At 41.1% G+C, this 27862-nt stretch overlaps 1 protein-coding gene across 4 annotated transcripts in view; it reads right to left on the bottom strand.

Annotated features, from left to right (window-relative positions):
* NR3C1 (nuclear receptor subfamily 3 group C member 1) overlaps nt 1-27862 on the bottom strand; it is a 115128-nt gene that overhangs the window by 16432 nt on the left and 70834 nt on the right. For all 4 annotated transcript variants that reach the window (XR_013966828.1, XM_080803679.1, XM_080803678.1 and 1 more), the window contains 3 exons: nt 10497-10660; nt 5115-5231; nt 688-966 (listed from right to left, as the gene is read on the bottom strand). Coding sequence is in view for 3 of the 4 variants with exons in the window: in XM_080803679.1 (XP_080659805.1) it covers nt 688-966; nt 5115-5231; nt 10497-10660 (560 nt within the window). In the remaining variant the exon portion in view is untranslated. The remainder of the gene's footprint in view (nt 1-687; nt 967-5114; nt 5232-10496; nt 10661-27862) is intronic.

The following is a 27862-nucleotide window of genomic DNA, read 5'->3' as shown; positions in this document are numbered from 1 at the left end:
AATGTCCCCTGAGAGTTACACCTCTTTCCCTCTTGACAGAGTAGGGATGATAGGAGGTCAGAGTACTTCATTCTTGCTCTGTCTCTTCTATCAAAGTGAACATAAGCTCGTCAAATCTTCTGCAGCCATCAAGTCTGGGCTGACGATGATGTGGACCTCTGCTGTTCCACACCGAGTTCCAACAGGGAACTTCAATTTCATATGATCTTAAAAATAAGATTAGTTCAGATTTATGTTCGACCTGTATCACTTTATCTAGTTACGAGGTTAGTACATCCTGACAGAGTGTCACCATACCTGATTTTTGCCAATTTTACCCCGAGTTTTAAAAGTGATACACTGAAGGAAAACAAATGGGAGTTCTGAGAAGTATCTACTTATGCTCCTGCCCTAGATTTGGGTATAAAAGGAATTCTTAAGTAAGTCCCGAGACTCTAGTTCTGACAGGACCTTGTCCAACCTCAAATCACTCCACTCTGAGCAACCATCTGAAAAGCAGGGAGCAATGTACACATTTTATTATAAACTCTCCACTCCCATGCTTTCTGGGCTCTGCCCCGGTCAGGCCCCAGAACTGAGGACGAAAAAACAGGGTAGGTCATGGGACTCGGAGGACAGAGCCAGAGTGCCTGGGCTGAGGACAAGACTCAGTTCTGTACCTTTGATGAGTACCCTTCCGCCTCTTACCTGGTATCGCCTTGGCCCATTTCACTGCTGCAATCACTTGCCGCCCACCTAACATGTTGAGTGTGGTCATGATCCGCCATGTCGTATCTGGGATAGAGCTGTCATATCCTGCATATAACACCTCAGGTTCAATGACCTCCAGCAGGGACACTAGGGTAGGGGTGAGCTGTGGTAATGTTGCAGGAACTATCGTTTTGTTAGCAGGATTTTCTGAAGTTTCTTGTGACGCTCCTGGAGTGGCCTGCTGAATTCCTTTTATCTTTTTCTTTGTTTTTCGAGCTGTGGGTGTTAAAATATATATATATACAGACACAGAAGTGAGTTCTAATCAGAAGGTCTGGGTGGCAGAGTTTCTTCAGGAAGCATTTTAATTTCTGAAACTATTTAGCAATTATAAAGTGACACAGAAGAAGAGAAGGCAAAGAGTCAAGAGAAGCCATGTGTATATAAATCCAGGTAATTCTTCATTGTTTATCCTTTATATAAAATTAAGTGTCTTCCAATATTATGTTAAAGCAATGTAAAATGCTAGAGATTCTTGCAAGAATTAATTTCTGTCTCACTTTCCCTCCAAAGTTGGGCTTTTCACTGGTTCAATAAGGCAGTACTTTCACTAGCATTTGAAAGAAAGAATCCAAGCTTGTAATAGCAGACTAGAAACTGGGGCTTAGGCTTAACCTAACCTAAGGTAATAAGGAAGAGAGCTGTACTACTGATAACCTCGCACAGAGTCCCCTTCTTCTCAAGGAAGTATTATAATGATACAGCAGATCCCATGCCCGAAGCAGCAACTTCAACAGCAGAAATGTCCAGTTTTTATGTTTACATGAGGGATATTACTTGGGTCTAGAAACATTTGGGGAGATAAAGAAAAAACTTTATATTCCTTCATAAATTATTAGTGGGAAATTTCTGTTTTCTAAGAGATTTATATTGATGATTCCATAAACCTAAAGCATCCTTTTTCATATTACGTACAAAGTAAAGCTATCTTCTAATATTACGTACAAAGTAAAGCTATCTTCTAACTCTTAGTATCCAGGCATAATCAAATTGCAATACAGATTCATACTCTTAAAGTTACAAATGAGAATGTTTCTTTTTAACTCCATATGATGCTGAAGGCAACAAAGAGAACTTTTAAATAAGCGCTCAGAGGTCCAAGGAAGGGCAATGAACAGAATTTATAGGAAAGAAGAAATGTATCCACGTCACTTATCAGGGATACAACCCATTTCGGTAGGACAAAAGCCAATACTCATCACTTTTAAAAATAATTTTTAGAGTCTTTGTCCTTAAAATGACAGAATGGTCCCATTATTTTGTACTATGTTGAATAGGATAGTGAGATAGTGAAGAATTCTCATGTAACATTTCAAAACACAAAAAAGGATCATGACAGAGCTATTTTTATTTTATCGTGCTCTACTGAAAACACAGTATGGTGTGGTAGTAATGAGCATAACTCTGAAGCCAACATGTCTGAATTTAAATCCTGGCTCTGTCCTGCAATTGGTGGGATCCCCTAGTTATTGCCTGGGCCTTACTTTCCCTCTTCTGTCCAGCAAAGGTAATACTGGTACTTCACTCAGAGGGTGGCTGAGAATTAAATCAACTAAAATATGTACAAGGCTTAGGACAGTTGGTGGCTCCCATTAAGTGCTACAGACCTATCATCACCTCCAGTGGTGGCAGAATATGGCTTTAGAGTATTCCAAAGGTAGATAGTACAGCGGGAGATAAGAGTGATCAACTTTAAAATAGGAGGTGCTGCTACACCTAACATCAGGCAGCATTTTGAACAATAAAGGTACATTTCAAAATCATGGCAAGTGTTTTGTTGAGAAGGTAAAAGAACAGGCATGTCCCAAATCAATGCCCTGAAATAGTACTATAAAGACCTCAGTTCACCGTAACTTAACATTTACATTCCACATGAGAACAGGGGAAAGGATAGTGACAGGCCAGTGGATTTTTAAAAATCTATATTTAGTATAGAATTAATTTCTTACACAATTTATCTTTATCCCTAAGTGAGAGAACTACTCCTGCTTTTGAATAAAGCTCGAAATTCTTACTAGAGCCAGAATGTGTACTAATACATTTTCATAGAACTTAAGAATTTGTTAACTGAATTAGTTGAGCAACCAGTTTTTTGTTTGTTTGTTTTGTTTTTAAGATTTTATTTATTTATTTGACAGAGAAAGTGAGAGAGCACAGCAGGGGGAGCAGTAGAGGGAGAGGGAGCCTGATGCGGGGCTTGATCCCAGGATCCTCATGACCTGAGCCGAAAGCAGATAATTAACCATCTGTGCCACTCAGAAGCCCCAGCAATCACTATTTTTAAGCACTTGACTTAAGATTTTTACTTGATATCAAGTTCCTGACTCCTTGGAGCGTAGAGATTGTCAGCATCTGATGTCTACAGAAGTGTTGAGTCTATGATAGTTCCCTTCCGTTCTTAATAAAAAGAAATATTATTTAGTTTAAAACTTAGCTTAAAAATATTAGGTATGTGGTGCCTGGGTGGCTCAGTCATTAGGCATCTGCCTTCAGCTCAGGTCATGATCCCAGGGTTCTGGGATCGAGCCCCGCATCGGGCTCCCTGCTCAGTGGGGAGTCTGCTTCTCCCTCTCCCACTGTCCCTGCTTTTAAAAAAATAAAATAAATAAATAAAAATCTTTAAAAAAATATTAGGTATGAAATCTGATCATGTCAAAAACCTCCCTACATTTAAGTTCCACGTGACTCTTTATAGCAAAAATAAAGCTGTAATTTGGAAAGATTACACCCTCAAATGAAGTAAAACATTGACGATTACTCTTAAAACATATCTGTACTTAGTTGCCAGGTATGTGAAACATTGAGAAAGGCCGCCTTAAAATAAATCTAGAGAATTACTTGGTATGGGAGCAACAGCATCAAAATATACCACTCCTGATACACAATGGAATACTATGCAGCCATCAAAAGACATGAAATCTTGCCATTTGCGACGACGTGGATGGAACTAGAGGGTATCATGCTTAGCGAAATAAGTCAATCGGAGAAAGACAACTATCATATGATCTCTTTGATATGAGGAAGTGGAGATGCAAGGCAGGGGGGGTTGGGGGGAGGTAGGAAAAGAAAAAATGAAAAGATGGGATTGGGAGGGAGACAAACCATAAAAGACTCAATCTCAAGAAACAGACTGAGGGTTGCGGTGGGGAGGGGGGACGGGAGAGGGTGGTGGGGAAATGGACATTGGGGAGGGTATGAGCTATGATGAGTGCTGTGAAATGTGTAAACCTGACGATTCACAGACCTGTACCCCTGGGGATAAAAATACATTATATGTTTATTAAAATAAAAAAAATTAAAAAAAAGTAAAAAAAAAAAAGTAAAAAAAAAAAATATATACCACTTCTGATACTAAGGTCTGGAGGACCTCTAGGGTTGTCCTGCCGGTCTCTCTAGGCAAGATGAGTCTTTCTAAAGTTTAAATCTGATGATGTCTCTGTCTTTACTTAGTTATTTTTACCTAACTTCTCCTCAGTTCTCTTAGATTTCAAACTCAATGTTGCTTCTGCCAAGGGAGCCTTCCCAGCTTTCCAGGACAGAACGAAGTGCCCCTCCTCGTGCTCCTGGGGCTCTGGCCCCTTCTGCAGTGTGCCATGCCTTTCGGGGACAGACTCTGCAACCTCCTTCCCTGCAGGCACTGTCAAATTCAGTGCCCATCCCTGGCCTGTGTCCTTGTGGATTCTGGAGAAGGAAAGTGCTACTACCCCAAGTACGAAGGCTGTGAGTCCCATCAGCACCACCGCTATCTTCCTGGACCTCGCATTCTCAACTACAGCAGAATTCCAAACTCCTTTCATAGCAATGTTAATTATACAACTTGTTATAGAGATAGGGATATGAAACTCAAGAGTTCTAACTACTTTCAGGCTTCTTCTCTACACGGAAAGCAAAACCAAACCTATCCCAGCACCTCCTTGAGGAGTTACTTCCCTGGGCAGATTTATCATCCATCTGCATCTCTCCAGCTGTAGAGCTGAGTAAAAGGTGAATGAGAGGAAAATGGACAGGTAAATACATCTGACAGAGAAACATTATCAACTCTAGGGAAGACTTTTGAGGCTGCAGAAAAGGAGGAGAAAAAGCCTGTTGTGAAATCATTGTTACCTAGTTGACTTTCTTAGTACACAATCTGCCTCTAATGAAGGCTGTGTGTGCCATAAGAAGTGGTGAAAAAACTTAAGCAGAATATGAAATATTCATTAAAAAAACTCCTAGTTTATAAAGCAGTCATATAAAGTTATGTTAGTCAAGCACATATATTATAATGACTAAATTACTACTTTTGCTTACTTCTACTTTAAAAAGGAAAATAATACATTTTTTATATGCATGCAGAGGCCATTCCTTTCGGGCATTTACGTTACCTTCCAAGTTCATCCCAGCTTGAAGACATTTTCGATAGCGGCATGCTGGACAGTTTTTTCTTCGAATCTTATCAATGATACAATCATTTCTTCCAGCACAAAGATAGTTGTGCTGTCCTAGAGGGAAAGCAAAGGTGCTGTCAAAATTTCCCAGGTTTTAAAAGGTATTTTTATGGAGGGACTTGCTGCATTTCCCTTTTAGGTGGAACACAGCCTAGGACCCAGGCAGTGATTAAGAAAAGTACAGTGTCCTCACTTACACAGACCTTACAGAGCTGTGAGTTCAGCTTAAAAAACGTCTCCTTCTTATTCTGTCCAACAAATAATTGTAGTTCATGAAAGACACTAAAGCATATATGTAGAGAAAAGGGCACCGATGCTCAGTGTAGCCTCTGATATATTTTCCCAAACCGAACACCTCCATGATGGAGAAGCAGAACACTTGGCCACCCACCGCCCTCTTGGCCCTTCCCAGGCACCGCCCTCCAAGGCCACCTTGTTCCACATACAAACGGAAACCTTCTCAAGTACAGTTTAACAGCCACGGAGGAGGTCTGTGAGCACTCCTTCATTATGACTTCTCGCTTAATGCTAAGGAGAGTTAAAGAGGAAACTGCTTTCCAAATACTCTGAGTCCCACATGGAAAATGACTCTCACGCAGCATTAGGCCACCATGTGCAAATCCAGTGTGCTCGCCCTTCAGCTCTGTGACTGGTGCCACACTCCTTCTTGAAGGGGAAGCTGCCAGCAACTAGTTAGGGAAATCTCACCGATGGTCAGCTAACTAGTACATGGATCTCATGGATACCTGTTCATTCGTTCACATGCTTTGTATAGTGTGAGAACGTTTGAATTGACCGCAGCCCCAAATATTTACAACTGTTGCTGTCTAAAATCTTCCAGCACCTAGAATTTAATAATGTGCTAAGAGGCAGAAGTGCAGTTTTCACCTGGCAAATAAATTGCCACGAAAAGACAAAGTCTCTGTACCCTTACCCACTACAAATGCACATTCTTATAGTTTTCTTTTAATCTGGTTATGGAATGTTGAAGGAAACTCTGAAGATCTTCCGGCCTGCCAGAAGCTCTGAAAGGAGCCTCCTGCACAAGACCCGTGCAGCTACATGAACCCCGGCCAACTGAGAGTCCGCGAACCTCACCCTAGAGGGGATGGGATTTACAGGACTACTGGACATTTCTCAAGAAGAAACCACCTTCAGAGAAAAGAGAAAAATTACCATTATCAACTCACTAGGGTGACTATACCTCATTTAGGTTTCTGGGTAAGGATCCTTCCTTCATAGGGCAGTCTAAGACTTGGATGGAAACATAGACTGTTCACGTCTTTAGAATAGGATAAATCACAGCGCTATTAAGCATGTGTTCTGGGGACACAGTTCCCACTTGTGTGAGGAGTAGGCCACCAAGGTGACCAGTGGCATACAGTTGAGCTTTGTTCCAGAGCTGCCTTCCAAGGCCAAATGTCTGTACTGGCTGTTTCCATTCCTTTCCACGTCATGTACATTACGTGGTTTCTCTGGGTGACACAAAATGGAAGCACTAATCCAGCAATTCTAACCTCTTTAAAGCAAAAGGAGGAACAACGGACGCATCCACAGTTGGGACAGTTAAAATATAAAGTTCCACCCCGTAAGCATCTCCCCTTATCACTGTCCTACAGAATCTGAGCTGTTCCATCACAGGGACCCTGTGCCTACAAAAGTTAAAATTAGTCCTTTCTGGTCATTAGTGTGAAGTAGGGACATATGTCTATGTTTTATCTATAAAAGGAGGAGTTTCACCTAGTGGGCATGATTTTATAAGACATGGGCACGCATCACTAATCGTCACTCCTGTTCAGTCCGTCTGATAAGACAGTGAGTCATCTTAGTTTGGAGTTCCTATGTCTTCTACCACTTTGTAAATTCCTCTTCTGCCTGATAGGAGATGTGAGGAGAAAAGAGTTCAAGACAGCTGGTTTTTTTTTTTTTTTTTTTTAACATTGTTTTGTTTGCACTGTATTTACTTTTATGGTTAATACTTAGTTTTGGCAAGTGATTCTGGTTTCTATTTATGGTTGGTGTGGTAGCCAGCCCTCAAGATGGCCCCCAACAGTCTCTGCCTCCTTGTATTCACACTCTTGTGTGACCAATAAAATATGGCCAAAGTCACAGGAAGTCACATCTGAGAACAAGTCCTAAGGGCATGATTGCCTCCATATTCTGCTCTCTCCTATGGATCGGTTGTTCTGGGGGAGGCCACCTGCTCTGCTGAGAGCAGCCCTAGCCAACTGCCACACACCAAGGACTGAAGCTCCCTGCCAAAAGCAGTGTTAACAGGCTTGGAAACGGGTCCTCGGGCTCCAGGCTGGATGACTGCACCCCCAGACTACAGTCTGAATATGACTTTATGAGGGGCCAGAACTGTCCTGCTACTCACCTCCTTCCAAATTTGTGGCTCAGAAACTGCAGGACATAGTCAGTGCCTGCTGTTTGAAGCCAGTACTTTTTGGCCTTGTTTGTTACACAGCCGTAGATCACTAACACAGTAAGGATAGTAAACTACTTGTTTTTCAGTTTAAAAAACAGTGGTCTGAGAAGAAGGGCATGTTCTAGGGGTGTCCGCACTTTTGAAACATCCAGGTCTTATGTTTGAAAGATCCTGTTTGAAACATCCAGGTCTTAAATGTGAACTCTGTAAGCATGAGTCTGTTTCTTTACCTGCTCTTAAAAACTGTGTGGTAGAATGTGCCCTCGAGAGGGCCGGGAAGCCCTTCATCTGAACTGCAGCTATGTTTCCCGGCTCTGTGATCTCTGTAAACTTTATTACATTTTCTGAGCCCCTATTTCCCTATCTGCAAAGCTATCTTGCTGGGCTTCTGCAATGATTGAAGGCAGTTGTGGAGAAGGCTCTTACCAACAGTACCTGCACCTTGTGAGCACTCAATCAATGCCAGCTGGGAAATCACTCCCTTGTGACTGCTTTCATCTCTGTATCTAACCTGATTATATAAACTCTCAGAGGGTCAGTGTAGCTCGGAGGGTATTGCGCTGGGATCCCAGTGCTGTCGCTTCCACTCTCAGCCTCAGTTTCCTGGACTGTCAAATAGGATCACTGAGGCCTCTAAGAGCTCACAGAGCCCTTAATTCAATGGTGTGACAAACAATAAAACAGTGCTGGGGTCATGGTACACTCAGGGTAGTGAATGCCTATTGCTATTATGACCCACTGACAAAGCTTACATGTACTTCTGTGCAAAGGGGACATAAGACAAACGGACTTGGTGGGGGGCGATAATCACTCAACTAGCACACATAGAAAGAAGGGAATCTACCCAGAGTTTTATTCTGTATGCACAAAAGCAACTCCTGGAATACTGGGTTAAAAACTTCAAAATAGCCATTCAATCTAGATTAAGGATTTAGATAAGTAAAAAGTAAGTTAAACGTAGATTTCTTAAAAACACTTGAATGTTTGGGTATTTACATTATGCCATTCTGAGGGCGGGGTAACTGCTATTTCCAGCAGGTGCGGAAAATGGAGTGCCAAGTATGTTGCAGATCTTACTTCATCTCTGTAATTCTCTAAGAAAGTGCTCCAAAATATGTATCTGGGCCTTAAAACATTTCTATCAATTCTATAAAGGAAAAGTAAAACTGCTAAGAGTTATCAAAAGATTACAGAATTTTAGAACTGGAAGGGACGTGCGGGAAAATGAAAATCCAAACAGGATTTACTTAACAGAGTCCACAGTTAAACCTTTGCCTACTGATTACGTAATCGAGCTGTCAGACTTAAGCACTACCTACACATTTTGAAATGGTACAGCTAATATTCTATGAAATTTGTACCTAAAAGCAAGTATAAGAATTTAATTTTAAAGCAGGGGTGAAGCCTAGAGGGCATATGGCCGGCAGTCATGTTTTACTGGGGAGGTATGTTTAGCGCTTTTTTGGTTTGTTTTTTTACACTTTTTAAAGGGCACTGGAAGCTTTTAGGTAACCTTGCCCTCTCTAACATCAATGCCTGCCTTCCTTGCCTGCCTTCTCTTTGCCAGAATGAGACATACTTGGTCCCTATAAGCAACGTATGTATAGCCCTGTTTTAAAGAATTTTTCATTCTCCTCCATTTTAACTAAAATATTTTTTGAAATACCCATTTTTTCTTCTTCTAAGGTTCCATAGTCTCATTCTGAATTTCACTTTCAGAAATCAACTAGTCAATACTACTGTAATATTATTACTGCTATCACTGCATGTACATCATGGAAATAACTCATAATTTAACGAAGTGCTGAAGTAGGTACAGTGACAGGAGTGCTGGGCGCTCCGTTTGACCATAGGACCAGGCAGCCCCTGACCTGGGCAAAGCCTGCATCCCTGTGCTCTGTGTGGGGTAACAGGAGTTATTTTATAGTTGGCTCATGTATTACAAACTAATCCAAACAAAAGAAAATGACTCATCTGACTCTTAAGGTTATGCAAACAGAACTCTAGGCAAATAATAATATCCTTTTTATATTGTGAGTGGATAGATAATTACACTTCTTTAACAATTAATATAATCAGAGCTTTAGGTAATGCATTCAGGCCACAACTACCTTCAACCCGCTTTACAAGTAACTAGAGTACATGATTTTTTCCCAAGACAACTCACTGGGAATGAATTTCTCTTTCTTGAAGGAGCTGATGTTATTGCCCTTGGCAGTAGGCTGAATCCGTAACAAGGATAAAGTTCATATTAATGTAATATTCATATAGTGAAACCAACTCTTCTGAAATACCTACTTTCTTGACCTCCTCAAGCAGTTTATCACTTGCTTCTCTGTATTTTAACCTCTGTACCTGGAAACTGTTAACTCATCCTTCACTTCAAGTAGACCATGACCACCCAGAGGACAGGGACCAGCTCTTATGCTGAGTAAGATTTGTGGCTCAATAGAAAAAAAAAAATCCCATCGAGAGACTTTCTACCTCATAGTTCTTACTGTCACTCATTTCTGTCATACTGGAATAGTTGGTGGTTTTAGAACCAACTACTTGCTGGGAGTTAAAGCCTATGATTCTCATACAACGAGCATGATGTTACTGCCGGAACCTAACAGCGCCATTTTACATGACAGCCCTTTCTTACATTTACCTTCTGTTCTCTGACCAAACTCCCGCCCCTGAATTTATACTGTTCTATTTTATTCTAGTTCTTCTTGTGTTGCTTTTTAAAATCTCTTTCCCGCTGGAAGACCTAAGAGCCACCCCCACCCCACCTGCCTTTCCTGACGTCCAGCCTGAATGGGGTTCACATATAACAGAAACTGCAAAATCCACCTTGAGAGACAAGAACCCAATAGAGGAAAAATAAAACTCTTCAAAACACACACTACCTTCCACTGCTCTTTTGAAGAATACTTTGCAGCTCCCGCAAGTCAAGACCCCGTAATGACACCCCGAGGCTTCGTCAGAGCACACAAGGCAGAGTTTGGGAGGTGGTCCCGTGGCCGCGGACGAGCTGGATGGAGGAGAGCTGACATCTGGTCTCATTCCAGGGCTAAAGAAGGAAGAAAGCAGGGTTATGATTTAACTGTCATGGCTGTTAAATTTCAAAATCCTCTTAACTCCTCACTCCTCACTCCCCAGTGAGCATATCCACACTGAACTCTGGTGTCATGGACTAGCAGGCATTATAATTGCCCACCTAAATATATTCAAACAATGCTGAATTCTTCTTTCAGACAAAATTAAGAGTGAGGTCATTTAAGTATTCCCTAAAAAAGAATGGTGACAACAAGCTTCACTTAGAAACTGTACTTGTTAGTCACTGAGGGCTTCTTGGTATTCATCATCCTCTTGAGGACGGTGTCCTGTGCGTACGGTGTCACTCTCTCTTTTCAAGCGTGCAGCTGATGAGTCTGGCTCCCTGGACCGCGTGCATCTATCACCGGGATCAAGACACAGGATGCATTGGTCCCTTCAGAAAGACGCTTCCTACCCCTTTAACTGCTTAGGACATCCATCTAATTTTTGATTTTTAAGATCTCGTACAGGCATCTTTCTAAATTCAGTCACGTCTCAGGACAACTCTACCCCTGTCCTCCATGAGCCACAGCTTTTTACATTTCCTGAGTCTGGGCTGCCATCTCATTCCTGGGTCATCTGGGCTGACTCTACAGCTTATGAGGATGCAGAAGTGTGACTCCAGCCTCGTGTCTGGCTCACGGTGAGAGCAGAAGGAACGGGGGGGGCTTTCACAGGGAGACCCTTGTTCTGCCCTCCCCCCCTTCACTGAAGGTGCAGCCTTGAGAAAAAGGAGAGGAGGAATCTGCTTCTCCCACCAGCTCTCTTTTTTCCTTTTGTAAACTTCTTACCACACTGAGTGCTGTTCTAGTATTTGAAGATCCTTTATTCCTCATTTGTTTTAGAGATTTTCTACAAGCCCAAAACTCCCCTTAATTCTCTCCACAAATGAAGCCCATGTGCCTGGCTGATCCTCTGTCTGTAGAAGAGGCTTCTGTGAAATGGACAGGGTTCCCACCACCCCGGTTTTGGGAATAGGCCTCGGGGTTCCATGATGTTCTCTGAACACTGTCAGGAACTTCTGGAGACTTCTCCATCACAGGGTACTGATTTCCCTGCTGGGTTTGGGAGAGTGCACAGAGCACATGCTGACGGCCTGCAGTGGGAGAGCATAACCTGAACTGACTCTGCTGTAGGTCCTGTGTGAGCCGCCCTGGATGAATGGAAACTTGGGACCAATGCAGAGTTGCTGCTCTGGGCCAGACTTCGACAGAGAGGTAGGAAGGTCTTAGAGTAAGTGAACGGAGCAATGTGTTAGGGAAGCAAAAACTTCCTTGGCTGAAGTCCTGAAGATGCTCCTATTCCTGCTCAGCCCATCTCTGTCATCTGACAGCTATTTTTAGGGACCAACCAGTTGTTTATGGAAAAGGAGTGTAATATTTAAAGATCTGAAAGGTTGTTTCTGTAATGTTTCCTCAACCAAGTATATGTATTTGTATACATTATACACAAACACATATGTATATGTATTTAAAAAAAATTTTTTTTTAAATAGTGCTTTGTAGTAAAGGCATAGCTCAGTGACGCTGCAGGCTCAGTTCCAGACCACAGACAGCAGTGAAGTGAGTATCGCAAGAAAGCAAGTCAAATGACTTTTCTGGTTTTCCAGTGCACACAGAAATTACATTTTTACTTTTCTGTAGTCTGTTAAGGTATGCAAGAGCTTTATGTCTACAAAAACAATGTATATACTTAATTTAAAAATACTTCATTGCTAAAAAAAAATGCTAACCATCATCTGAGTTTTCAGCAAGTCACCATCACAGATCACTGTAACAACTATGATAAAGAAAAATCTGAAAGAGAATTACCAAAATGTGATACACAAATAAATAATGAGCAAATGCTGTTGGGAAAATGGCACTGAAAGGCTTGCTTGACTTTGCATTTTTTACAAACTGAAGCTTCCGGCAAACCCTAAATGCAATAAGGCGGAGTGCCCTATGATGAGGCGTGCCTGTACTTTGTAAAACACTTCAGTAATACAACCTCATTGAGCCTCTCAGCAGCCCTGTGGAAGGATGGCGTCACCTCGAGATGAGGCCACGCAGGAGGAGGAGGGTGAGCAGGGGGCCTGTTTGCAGTCAAATCAACATGCTTCACATCCCTGCCCTCCCACTGGAAAGCCTGTGTGACCTTGGGCTGGTGGCTACTGCTCTGAGCCGGTTTCCGTGAGTGGACTGGGAAGGACATCACCTGTGCATGTGTATCTGTGAAAACAGGAGAATACACACAAAATCTAGCACACTGTCCCCGTGTCAAGCAAGTATTCCATAGATGGTCCTTCTTTGCTGTTTCAGAAAAACTGGAGATTTTATGAAAAAGCATTATGTAAGTATTATGTAAGCGGAAAGTAGTATGAAGCCTGAAACCCAGGACGGTGTTCCCTAATTCTAGCTTATAAATTAGAGCGTATGCAAAATGGGCTGTTGAGCCACGAATGACCGATGGCAACAGGGAAAGGGCAAAGGAAACGAGCAAGTGCACCAATGCACGTATAGCTAGCGATCTCTAAACCCAGGCAGCCTCCTGGCCTCCCATCAGTCCTTCCACGCTACCCCCCATAAGCAGAGGGACTGTGGAAAACTGCCAAGTGTACCACAGACATCAGGGGAAGAAGTCCGTTTTTGTCACACAGAGATGAAGATGAGGAAGGCCCATAACGAACACCACTGGGAAGCAAGGATAAGGACGACATGGTGTACAACTCTAAGTGTGACCCTATGACACCGCTGAAGGGCTCCAGGCCAACCGAAGGGCTAGCATGACAAGCAGACCACGCAGAAGCACCATCATTTAATAGGGGTACATGGCAAATGCATGACAGAAAGAAATCAAAAGCACGTAAGAACGCGTGTGTGTCTCATACCCCTTTGAATGGAAAAGCTAACATGCCCTGGGTCTTTGATCAGTGTGTGTCGATTTATACTATTTTGTAGTCTATTAAGGTATGCAAGAGCTTTAGGTCTACAAAAACAATGTATATACTTAATTTAAAAATACTTCATGGCTAAAAAATGCTAACCATCATCTGAGTTTTCAGCGAGTCATCATCACAGATCACCAGCTCTGCCAAATGTTCTGAAGACGCTAGGAGCTTCTCTTGTGGACTGACTCGATCCACAGTGCTTTCTTTTAAGTGAAAACTCCTAGGAACAAAATGCCTTGTTCTAGGTGGATACTCAAATGCTGTTGCCCATTTACAGTGGAGCGTGTGCTCAGCTTAGTTCTCAGGCCATGAGGTTTACATTAGAGTTGAGAGAGGAAGAAAAAACCACACACACAACACATGCAAAGCTGCGTTTTTCTCTTGAGTTCTCCTGCCAGAAAAACAAGTGATGAGAGGAGGCTCATGGATGGATTGTGAGAACTAATCACACCTTAAGGAGCATGTAAAATGTGTGGGTAAATCACATCCTTTCATCTAGCCCAGGGTCACGATCCCTGAATAGCAGGCACTGTGATAATACAAAGGCCCTATCACATATGTAAGTGGTACTGTGGGTGAAATGCATCACTGAAATAATGAACCCCGAAAACTTGGTGAATTTTTATCTGCCTCCTGTGACCTGGGACTGCCTGGAGGGCTTCAGGTAAAAAGCAGCACATCAACATCCTTCCTGTGTGCCAGGGGAGGGTTAATGGTCCTTCAGAAGCTTATGAAGTTCAGGTAGTTGTAGATACTCCTTGTGACTCTAGCCCCAAACACGACATTTTGGTTTTGGAAAGGTTAGTACTGCAGTGTGCACTGTGAAACCCTATCAGTGAACTTTGTGTGACGCTGTTACATTAACATCCAGTGGTCTGTCTTGCATGTTGAATGGATCTTTTACCCATGCATGATTTCGTACTGTCATGCATTAGTCAGTTGGAAAATATTGTTTCACCGAGTTAGGCAGATTTTCCAAATGTTGACACAGTTCATTAAACAATGTAAGAGTCACATCTGTCAAGCTCACAGTGGCAGATAGAAGTCTTAAAAAGTTCTAAATTCTGTTTGAAAGCTCAAATTTTTATAGACCGGCAACAAATACTGTCAGTTGTTTTCCATCAAGTGATAACCTCACTTCAATCATTTTTTGAGAATACCTCTGCCAAGCATCCAAGGCTAAACACCGTAGTTTATTCGTAGTATGTCATGAAAAAGGTGGCTGTTCACCGCACCACACAAATGATCTTATACCCACTCCTCTTTGACACAAGCCTAATGCCATGTGCAGCCTAAATGCGTAACACGCTTTACGCATCTTCCATTGTGTCACACAGATGGACAGTAAAAGGACATTGTCAAATGTGGAGATTTAAGAGAATCAGTAATATTTTGCTTCCTCCAGGATATTCTTAAACTGTGAGTGCATACAATGACTACTGTACCCTAGGATGCCAGCAGTGTTACTCATCATTACTTCTGTATGGCCAATGCAAATGTCAACACAGTGGAAAAGGCAAACAGACTGGGTATTATCTTGAATGTATTTCTGAAGAGACCTGGGGAATCCCAGGCGTCCATGGACTACACAGGGAGAACTGTTGTCACAGAGAATAATGAGGACTCTAAGTCAGGCAGGCTAGAATTCATAACCTAACTGCAATGTAGTATCTTGGTGGCCTTTTAATCTCTCTCCATCTCAACTGCCCTGTTTCTAAATGGGGACTATAATGTACCTGGCAGAATGATGCAGGCTTGCTTACTAAGTTAGAGGCTTTCTCTCCAAAGACAGAGGAACAGGGATGATAAACATTATAAACCCAAGTGGTGGTGTTGGTTTAGCCTTCAAGTTAAATGAATTAAATCAACATTTTTCATTTTGGGGGGAAAAAAGCAAAAACAGTATGATGTCAGAAAACCAGTGTTAATTACCATGGGGGAAAAAATCCTGAAAATAAAGCTACTACAACTGGATTAATTTTTACCTACTACACATGGAACAGGTGTCATGCTCTCATAGGCTTACTAGTTTTTGTCCAAGTACTATAAACCAGTGGTTCTCATTTGGGAGCAGTTTTGCTCCCCAAGGAAGGGGTGGGGGACGCCTGGCAATGGGTGGAGACATTTCTGATCCTCAGAACTGGGGAAATGCAACTGACATCTAGTGAGAAAAGATCAGAGTGCTGCTCAACAACCCACAGTGCACAGGGCAACCCTCCGCAACAAAGTATCACTCAGCTTCCAATGTCAGTAATGCTGAGGTTAAGAACCCTTTACCATAAAGCTTTCAGCAACACAGAGGGAAAAAAATTTCAGCAAGGACCAGAAACATATTTTAAAACCTCTTAACTATCGTTAAGTAGAGTGAGTGCCCTGCTGAGGCAGCCTTAAATATTCTGATTCAAGGTAAGTCCACAAAGAGATCGAAAACAGAGCTGACATCAGGGACTACACAGGTCTAGTGATAAGTTTATTTGTCTCTCTAGCGCTAGCCCTAAAAGGTGGTTTTTACACACCAAAGTTCCTTGCATTTTCCTTATCTTTTTTCATTAGGAAGACTGTAAATACTCTGCTGCACACACCAGGTGATTCCATTTTCTCACTGCCCATTCATCCCTGCATCAGCTAAGGGATTACTGGTCTGTTTGATAATAAGCTATGGACTAGTTTTCAAATCAAACAGAAAAACAGTCTGCTGGAAGGCTTTCATGGTATTTCTGTTAAACGGTTTTAGCCAGCACACATTTTGTTGTTTAGCGACAAGAAACACTGATGGTTCTCTTAGCTTTGCATTTACTGAGAGAGGGTCCTACTGGTTTTAAGTTCAGGTGTGTATTAAGACCGTTCCCCCAAACTGTGCATCATTTATGCACACTCATCTTGGGGAGAAGGTTAGAGCACCAAACACTATGTTGTAGTAAGCCAGGAGAGTTTTTGGTAAAGGATGCATGAAGAAGGTGATGTCTTTTTCACACCTTTGAGACACCAATGGTCTGTCACTTAACATCTCTGGGCTTAGTTGCTATCTGTAAAATGAACGTCTTCCAGCAGTAAACTCCAAGAGTTTGCCCATATTTCCCAAGGTGGGGGTGGGGGTATAGGTAGGGAAGAATACATTTGGGTCTGCAAAAGCATCTTTGGTCCTGTGGATTTATTTATATGAAGAGAGAATATGGTCACCTTATCTATGTTTCTTCTTTAAAGTATGATCTAACATGTTTCACAGAAGGAATGTATTTCTTTCTCTTTAGAAAGATCAGTTCTCAGTCTGGTCACTGTGTTAGGTAACTTGAAACCATAGGCTGCATGTTCTCGGCTCTGGTCCCTGCATCAGCAGACATGAATTTTAACCAGTAACAATGCTGTGGAGCGAGGATGTGTATTCCTCGCTTACGTGGGGATAATGATGGCCTGGTACATACGGAATGAGGAATGTGAGCTCTTCAAAGAATTCAAGAACAGGTGTGACACAATGGGATGCTGACTACTTTCTCCTAATGTCTGTATACTATGTATTGAAGGTTGAAACTGATGGCCGTGGAGCTGTGTTTCTGACCTCACATCTCTACACCTGTGGTGTTTTTCACCATCTCTGCATGATTTGGCAAACTACATGATACATAGTTTGACTGGATTTTATTTTTAGGGAGTCAGGTGCCAATCAAGTTGGTTAAGCTACATGCTATTCAGTAGGTATCTTCATTATCGGGTCCATAGCTGAAGGCCAATGGTGTTAAAATTATCTGCAATCAATTATAGCTTGAGTTTAGAATGGTCCCAGCACCTGGGGGAGTCATCTTGGGTTTTACTCATATATGTCCACTTTGCAAGATAAAGCAGACTTTATCAGCTGTGGTCTATTTCGGGTGTAGTTTAATTTAGAATTGTGTTAAAATGATGGTTTGTGTTTGGCTTCATTTTACATTAGTTTGAAGTGAACTATGTTTGAATTCTGGAATTTTGAACATTTATTATAGTTTTGTAATATAACTGCTGTGAGAAATCGGAGTGGGAGACGAACCATGGGAGACTGTGGACTCCGGGAAACAAAATAGAGGGTTTCAGAGGGAAGAGGGTGGGGGGAGGGGGATGGGTGAGCCTAGTGATGGGTATTCAAGAGGGCACGTATTACATGGAGCACTGGGTGTTATATGCAAACAATGAATCATGGAACACTACATCAAAAATGGTGTACTGATGTACTGTATGGTGGCTAACATAACACAATAAAAGTAACGAAAACAAAAGCCACCTAAATAAAAATGCTAAGAAAACCAAACACCACTCATCTCTACCCCAACTACAAAAGGAACTGATTTCTAAGTATCTTATTCCATACCTATAAGGACTTGAATTCGTTTCACTATGCTTAGTAACTCGGGCTTAAATGCAGAAATTTGGCCAATTTCAACCCCCTTTCCAGTCTTTTTTTATTACTCCCTGTGGCATGGTCATGTAGCTTTTCCTTCTTGTCCACTGGGACTGCAACCATGTGCATGCCTTCCCTCTATTGCTTTAACCACGATGATGGTTTATACCAAGAAGTCCTCCTGACTCTCACTGCTTCTCCTTCCATTCCTTCCTCGCATTGCTAAAACTGCATTTGTCCATGATGGGTCTTTTAATAAACTCTCCAGGACTCTTCCACTATATATAGTTCAAGCCCAAAAGGGTCCACATTCTGGCTCCTGTTTCTTTCTCCAACTAGAGGTCTTCCCACCTCTCTACACAAACCATTTGGTTTATCACTTAGGGATCCTGGATTCTGTTAAGTATTTATGAAGTGACTTCTATGTGCTACATGTTTCCTGGGAGTATTGTGCTAAGAACTGTAGCCCCAGCCTGGAGTGTCCACCATGGCTTTTCGGTTCCATGACAACCTCTAGACTCCCTTAAACACTGGCATGCAGCACTGTACCTAGCAGATCCTAGAATGCCTGCAGATGGAGATTTCTATCAGTAACTCCTCTTAGGTAAGGGCCATGGCTTTGGCCTGTTTATATTACCAGCATCTTGTACAGTATCCAGTAGATGTTACTGTATTTTGTTTTTTTTATACATCTTTATCTGTTCTGCAAAAGAATGAAGGCAGCTAACATGGTATATGTTTAAGATTATAGCCAGAATAATAGGTATCACTTCACTACTACTAGGAGCTCCCACGGAAGCTCTTTCTTAAGATACGTATCTCCTTTAATGTGTTCCACAAACATAGGAGGTGAATTCTGTTTTTGACATTTAGAGAAGGTGGATTGCCTAAGGTGATATAGTAACTAGCAAAGCCAGGATTTACACCCAGGTCTTTCTGCCAACACAAACAGTGTTCTTAACAGATACTCCACCTCTCTCACAAAGATAAAGTGGCAAAACTAAAAAGCTGAGGTAGAAGCAGGTCTTCAAATAGAGGTACAAAGGCCTTCTACTTTGTAGGCTGAGGTCTGACTTCTCAGTCATACACAATAAAAGGTAGCAAGTTCCTTTCGAACCAGGATCTGCAAATCAAGACTTTTGCCCAAGTAACGGTTGCCCCAAATAGTTCAAACAGATACAAACTATTGCCTTAAAACTGTCCAGTAGTCTGTACAATTGGACTAAATTTTCAAATGACTACACACTTAATGCTTCTCTCATTCTGCACAATTCCCAAATCTCTACAAAGACGTTTGTAAAATCAAATAAATTCAGAGCAGCTGTGTCCTTATTCATATTTATATTAGTATGAAGGAAGGAATGAAACTCTTAGAACCAACCCCAACTTGATCTATGGCCACATGCTTCCTCCCTTACTTCAGTCCAAAGGCAACGATTGATTCTACATTTCTCAGATTTTTATATTAGTGTGAAAATTTCTTGGTTTCTCTATCATGCCAGTCTACCAGATGAGAGGCTTTTTTTTTTTTTTTTTGGTTTTTGTTTTGTTGTATGGTGTTTTTGTTTTTGCTATATACATTTCCCTCAGGTTTTGGTGATGATGTTCTTACTTCACATCCTGGTTTCTAAATATCCACTGGAACAATTTAAAGGAAGAATTCTAAAGACTGAATAAACAGTGAAAAGAATCGGCAACTTGTCCCTTGAAGAGGACCAAAGAAAGAAGTAAGAAGTCTTTAAAACCACGTAAAAGTTACTGAAGTAGACATCTGCAATACAGGCCGGCAGATGAAGAATGTAAGACAAATGGTTTTTAGGGGGTGAAACAAAATACTCCCATCATAGTAATACTCATATTTTAAGCCAGATGACAGATATTTTAATTCTATATGCCAAGCTCCACAATGCTATGTACCTTAATAAGTATATTACCTCAAATAATCATTCCTACTAGTCCATTTTACTGATGACAATTAAGCCATTTGTTTGCCCAAGTCACATGAGCACAACCTGGATCTGAATTCAGCACTGCCTTATTCCAGAATCCTTCTTCCTTACCTTGGTAACCATGTTGCCTGGCAGGAACCTGCAGGGTAATATCCATTCAAGCTCAGCAGTTTTTTTTTTGTTGTTTGTCTGTTTCTGTTTCCGTTTTTTGACAGAGAGAGATCACAAGTAGGCAGAGAGGCAGGCAGGGGGTGGGGGAAGCAGGCTCCCCGCTGAGCAGAGAGCCCGATGCGGGGCTCAATCCCAGGACCCTGAGATCATGACCTGAGCCGAAGGCAGAGGCTTAACCCACTGAGCCACCCAGGCGCCCCCAAACTCAGCAGTTCTTAAACCTTGTGGGAAACACCAAGTAGATAGTCTTGAGGGAAAGCTAAACATTAAAAATAATGTTTTTTCTCTCTCATTAGTATCACAATAGAATAGAAACTGCCTATAATTAAGAGATTTGAGAGGTGGAGGAGGAGGGGGCTCCTGGGCTTACCTCCTCCCATGGACGCACAAATATCTGCAACTACAAATGGAACAACTCTCTCAGAAGGAACCAAAGATGAGCAGGAAAGATCATAAGCAATTAAGGTTGTTAGCCCAACTGAGATGTGCAGGAAGGGCAGAGACACAGTTTGGTCAGGTCCCACGTGCCCGCTGGGGAGGCCCACAAATGGGAGGGCTAGCACAATCACAGAGGCCCTCACTGAAGGAGGGGTCTGAGCCCCACATCAGGTTCCACTGCCCAGGTGAATGGCACCAATAATGAAAAGCTTTACAGAGCAACGGGGCTTATAGGCAGGAGAGCCAGAGGGCACCAGGAAATGGGGACCACACTCTTAAAAGGTGTGCACGCATTCGCACTTGTGTGGAGGCCCAGGGCACAGGCGGCAGTCTGAAAAACACCTGGCTTACACGTGAAGGAAGTACATTCACTGACGTCGGGGTGTGTGCCAGAGGGGCAGGGATCACTTGGAGCACTCCCCAGGGACAGTGGCCTCAGTGGGCATCATTTTGTATTCACTGCTTCTACCTAGCTGGACTAGCACCAATGGGCACCACTTCTAACACTTCTCTCTACTGTGCTAGCACCATACCCGGCTCCAGTGTTTCCCTGTGAACTCACCCCATCCAGCCCACCTGGAGCCCCTCCCAAGGGGCTTACCACCTGCTTCTCCTGCAGACATCACAGCCCCTGCCAAGTGCTCTACTGTGGGATGCCAGCCCAGCAAATGCAAACAACTGCAGCAGTTGCAGACGGCTATGCAGGAGGCCTGCCCTGCCCACCAGCTGGCCGCATTGTTGCAGTCCGGCATTGCAGCCAGCTCCTGCAGCCAGCTCCCACCGCCCCTCCACAGCAGTGAGTCCACATGAATCAGGACCCACTGCAACAGAGGGGTCATACACAGCCCACCCAGGTGTTACTCCTTGGGCACCTGGGTCAGGTGACCAGGGTATTTTAGGCTACTGGAACTCACAGGACACCTTCTGCATAAAGCCACTCCTTCAAGACTAATAGCTGTAACTGATCTACTACCACAGAGAAACAGGTAAAATGAGGAGACAGAAGGATGTTGCAAATGAAAGAACAAGGCAGAAACTCAGGGGAAAAAAAACCTAAATGAAACAGAGATAAGTAACCTACCAGATGAGGAATTCTAAGTAATGTTTATGAAAATGCTAACTGAACTCAGGAGATAAATGGATAAACATAGTGAGAATTCAACAAAGAGATAGAAAATATAAAAAAAGAACCAGAGCTGAAGAATACAGTAACTGAAGTGAAAAATATACTAGAAGGAATCAACAGCAGATGAGATGATGCATAAGAAGGGATCAGTGATCCTGGAAGAAAGGTTAGTGGAAATCACCCAATCGAAACAGCACAGAAAAAAACCTTACAAAACCTGAGCAAAGTTTAAGACCATCCTCTGGGACAACACCAAGCATACTAACATTTGCATTGTAGGGGGGTCTTAGAGAAGAAACCAAAAACCAATATGAGGAAATAATGGCTGAAAACTTCCTTAACCTGGTGAAAGAAACCTACAAGCCCAGGAAACAGAGAATCCCAAGTAAGGTGGCCCCAAAGAGAGCCCTACACATTTTCGAGGATTTTTTTTTTTTTTAAAGATTTTATTTATTTGTTTGACAGACAAAGATCACAAGCAGGCAGAGAGGCAGGCAGAGAGAGGAGGAAACAGGCTCCCTGCAGAGCAGAGAGCCCGATACGGGGCTCGATCCCAGGACCCTGCGATCCCAGGACCCTGGGATCATGACCTGAGCCGAAGGCAGCGGCTTTAACCCACTGAGCCACCCAGGCGCCCCTTTAGAGGATCTTTAAAGCAGCAAGAGAAAACTTGTTCCATAAAAAGGAACCTCTATAAGTCTATTAGCAGATTTTTCAGCAGCAACTTTACAGCCTGGAAGGGAGTGGTACTGAAAACACAACCAAGAGCACTCTTTTCTATTGGGCAAGATTATCATTCCAAATTGAAAGGGAAATGAGTTTCCCAGACAAAAACTAAAGACATTCATCAGCACCAAACTGGCCTTACAAAAAACGTTAAAGGGACTTTCTTAAATGAAAAAGAAAAAGCCGTAACTAGAAATTAGGAAATTATGGGGGGAAAAAGACCCCATCTCTGACTGGTAAAGGTAAACTTAGGGTAAAGGTGGTGGAACAGCCACCTACTTAGCTGGTATAAAGGTTAAAAGGCAAGAACAGTAAACTCATCTAGATCTATGGTACTTAGTCAAGGGATACACAAAATAGTAAGATCGAAATAGTTTGTCAGAAATGTAAAATGTAAAAGGGGAATAAAAAGGTAGTGCTTTTCGAGCACGCTTGAACTTAAATGACCATCAACCTAACCGAGAGTGCTTATACAGAGATGCACAACAAATAGAGGTGGGAAATCAGACATAACATGAAGTCATCAAATCACAAGGGAAAGAGCAAGAGAAGAAAGGCACAGAACTACCAAAACAACTAGAAACAATGAAAAAAGTGGCAATAAATTCAAATCTAGCAATAACTACCTTAAATGGACTAAATGCTTCAATCAGAAGACATACGGTAGCTGAATGGATTTTTAAGAAGATCCATCTATATGCTGCCTACAAGAGACTCACTTCAGATATGAAGACACATACAGACTGAAAGGGAAGGGATGGGAAAAAAAATTCCATGCAAACATTAAAAAAAGCCATGGAAGCAATTCTTTTATCAGACACAAAGAAAGGGTGTAACAAGAGACAGAGAAGGAGATCACATAATGATAAAGTGATCAGTCCAACAAGCAGAACACTTACAAGGATCTGTGCACCCAACAGAGGAGCACCTAAAGACTTTTAGAAAGCAATAACTAGGGGCGCCTGGCTGGCTCAGTAGGTTGGGGCCTCTGCCTTCGGCTCAGGTCATAATCTCAGGGTCCTGGGATCGAGCCCCGCATCAGGCTCTCTGCTCGCAGGAACCTGCTTACCCCTCTCTCCTTGCCTGCCTCTCTGCCCACTTCTGGTCTCTATCTGTCAAATAAATAAATAAAATCTTTAAAAAAAAAAAAAAAGAAAGCAATTACTAAAAGACATAAAGGGAGAAGCTGACAGTAAACCAGTAATAGTAAGGGAGTTTAACACCTCATTCACATCAATGAATAGGTTACCCAGACAGAAAATCAATAAGGAAACATTGGCCTTATTAAATGACACACAAGACCGAATGGATTTAATAGATATATACAGAATTTTATCCTAAGCCAGAAGAATACATATTATTTTCAATTTCACATGGACTATCCTCCAGGATAGATCATCTGTTAGGCTACAACACAAGTCTCAATAAATCTGAAAAGACTGAATCAAAACAAGGATCTTTTCATAGTGGTATGACAGTAGAAATCAATTATAAGATGAAAATCGGAAAAAAACCACAAACCTATGGAGGCTGAAAATATACTACTCAACAACCAATGGGTCAACAAAGAAATCCAAGAGGAAATAAAAAATAGCTTGAGACACATGACAATGGAAAAGAACAATCCAAAATCTATGGTCACAGGAAAAGCAGATCTAAAAAGTTTATAGCAAAGTAGGCCTACCTTAAGAAATAAGAAAAATCTCAAATGAACAATCTAACTTTACACACAAAAGAACTAAAAACAACAACAAAGCAAATGAGGTCCAATGTAAGTAAGAGGAAAAAATAATAATGATCAGAGTGGAAATAAATGAAATAGGGACAAAAAAGCAATAGAAAAGATCAGTGAGGGACACCTGGGTGGCTCAGTTGGTTAAGCATCTGCCTTTGGCTCAGGTCATGATCCCAGTGTCCTGGGATTGAGTTCCACATCGGGCTCCTTGCTTGGCAGAGAGCCTGCTTCTCCCTCTGCCTCTGCCTGCCACTCTGCCTGCCTGTGTTCTCTCTCTCCGACAAATAAATAAAATCTTAAAAAAAAATAAAAAAAGAAATGGGAAGTTTCTAGGAACATCTTCCAAGACTGAATGAAGAAGAACTAAAACACCTAAATGGACGAATTATTAGTAACCCAATTGTTGGGAGTTTTTTGATTACTGATTCCAATAAAAGTCTAGAGAAAGATGGCTACCCAAGTGAATTCTACCAAATATTTAAAGTAGAGTTAATACTTATTATTATAGTACTTATTCTCAAACTCATAGAGAAAACTGAAAAGAAGAAATGCTTCCAAACTCACTCTGAGGCCAGCATTATGCTGATACCAAAACCAGAGACCACAAAAAAAGAAAATTACAGACTAGTTTCCCAGGTGAACACTGATGCAAAAATCCCCAACAAAATATTAGCAAACCAAATTCAACAATACATTAAAAGGATCTTATATCATGACCACGTGGGATTTACTCCAGAAATGCAAAGATGGTTTCAGTATCTGTAAATCAATGTGATATACCACATTAACAATAACAAAAGGATAAATATCATTTGATTATCTCAATAGCTGCCAAAAAACCATTTGATAAAATTCAACCATTTATGATAAAAACTCTCAAAAAAGTGGGTAGAGAGAAAACATATCTCAACATAAAAGGCCATACATGACAAACCCATAGCTAACATCATACTCAATGGTGAAAAGCTGAAAGCTTCTCTTTTAAGATCTGAAACAAGACAAGGATGCCCATTGTCGCCACTTGTATTCAGTGTAGTATTGGATATCCTAGCAGCACAGGAATCAGATGTGAAAAAAGTAACTAAAAGGGATCCAAACTGGAAAAGGAGTGAAACTGTACAACTATCTGCAGACATGATACTATATATAGAAAATCCTAGAGGGTACACCAAAAAGCTAATTAGAACTTAAAATAACTGAATTCAGTAAAATTGCAGGATAGAGTTAATATATGTAAACCGGTTGCATTTCTATACACTTCTCTTAAGAAAACAATCCCATTGATAACTGCATCAAAATGAGTTAATTACCTAGGAATAAATTTAGCCAAGAAGGTAAAAGACCTGTATGTTAAAAACTGTACAATGTTGATGAAAGAAACTGAAAATGACACAAATAAATGGGAAGATATATCATGCTTATGGAATAAAAGAATGAGTATTGTTAAAATGTCCATCTTACATGAGGCAATCTACAGTAGTAGTGCAGTAGTGCAGTCCCTATCAAAATATCAACAGCATTTTTCATAGAACTAGAACCAAGTAATTATACACAAAAATAAACTTAAAATGATTAAAGACTTAACTATAGCACCAGAAACTACCAAATTCATAGAAGAAAACATAAGCAATAAGTTTTGGGCATCAGTCTGAGTAATATTTCTTTGGATTTGTCCCCCAAGGCATGTGGAGCCAAAGCAAATATAAACAAATGGGAATACATGAAGTTAAAAGGCTTTTGCACAGTGAAGGAAACAAAAAGATAAAACAAAACAAAAAGACAACCTACTGAATGAGAGATGGTATTTGTAAATGATACCCCTGATATGAGGCTAATATCCAAAATAGATAAGGAACTGACACGACTCAAAAACAAAACAAAACAAAACAAAACAAAACAACAAACCAAAAGCAAAATCCCACAAATGATCAAATTTAAAATGGATTCAGAGGATGTGAGTAGGCATTTTTCCAAAGAAGAAATCCAGAAGGCCAACAGACACATAAAAAGATGCTCACCACTCATCAACAGGCAAACATGTCAAAACCGCAATGAGATATTGCCTTACACCTGTCAGTCTTCAGTCCAATGTGAAAACTTAAAGGCTCATTAAATTTTTTACCGTCTTATTGAAAATATTTAAAATCTGTTTTTATAGTTTTTTAAAAAAATTTTTATTTATTCATTTGACAGAGAGAGATCACAAGTAGGCAGAGAGGCAGGCAGAGAGCGAGGGGGAAGCAGGCTCTCTGCTAGGCAGAGAGCCCAATGCGGGGCTCGATCCCAGGACCCTGAGATCATGACCTGAGCCGAAGGCAGAGGCTTAACCCACTGAGCCACCCAGGCACCCCTGTGTTTATAGTTTTATTGGTAATCTGTGCCATGAAATTTGAAGACCGCCAAAAATCAGGGGAAATTTTGTATTCAATTCCTTTTCTGGTGTAATGTTAAGTTGTATAGATCATTAATGCATGTCCACTGTATATAACCCTGGTTTTGTGATATAACTGCTTAGATTTTGTGCTATTAGATTAGTGGTTGCATAAAATAACTAAATTCCCATTGTGATTAAATAAATAAATAAATAAATAGACCAGAAATAAGAAGTGTTGGTGAGGATGTAGAGAAAACAGAACCATTATGCACTGTTGGCAGGAACGCAAACCGGTGTATCCACTGTGGAAAATAGTATGGAGGTTCCTCAAAACTTAAAAATAAAACTGCCACACATCAAGCCATTTCCCTTTTACTTATCTAGAAAAAAAATGAAAACACTAATTCAAAAAGATTTATAATACACCCCCATGTTCACTGCAGTATTATTCCCAATAGCCAAGATACGGGAGCAACCTAAGTATCCAGTGATAGATGAATGGAGAAAGAGGCTATGGTGTATGTACATATGATGGAATATTACTCAGCTGTAACAAAGAATGGAATCTTGCCCTTGGTGACAGCATGGATCAACCCAGAGGGTATTATCCTAAATGAAAAAAGAAAAGAAAGACAAATACTTATGATTTCACTTATATACGGAATCTAAAAACCAGAATGAACGAACAAAACAGAAACAGTCTCATATAAATGGAGAACAATCTGATGGTTGCCAGAGGGGAGGGAAATGGGTGGGTGGGCAAAATACAGGAAAGCAATTAGAAGACACAAAATTCAAGTTATAAATAAGATGTACATCATAGGCAATATACTTAATAATATTGTAACAACTCTGCGTGGTGACAGATGGTAGCTAGATTTATCATGGTGATCATTTCATAATGTATATAAACATTAAATCACTATGTTGTGTACCTAAAACTAATGTAATATTGTATTCTAACTATAATTCAATTTTTTAAAAAGGTATAAAAGTATCCACGTCACTTCTTTTTTTTTTTAGATTCTAGTTGTGTTGACTTAAATCTTAAATTCATATACTCACATTATAAATTATTAAGATGATGTCACAGTAGCCATTGAACACTAAATTACATGGCAACCATGCACCAAAAATAAAAACAAATAGCAGTGTTTTGTATATTTATAATACTATACAACTTTTCTTACCATAGAGGAGTTTTGAAGAAATTATGTTTAACTAACAGACCTTAGGCTTTTTTGAGATACTACTAATTTTACAGATGGAAGACATATCTATTGACTAGAAAAAATTATGGGCGTAAATTAACATGGCAACTGATGTCAAAAAGACTGATTAAGCAAAAAAAAAAAATTG

This window comes from Martes martes (assembly GCF_963455335.1).
Source record: "Martes martes genome assembly, chromosome: 5".
NCBI lineage: Eukaryota > Metazoa > Chordata > Mammalia > Carnivora > Mustelidae > Martes > Martes martes.
This window is presented reverse-complemented; position numbering and strand designations above follow the sequence as displayed.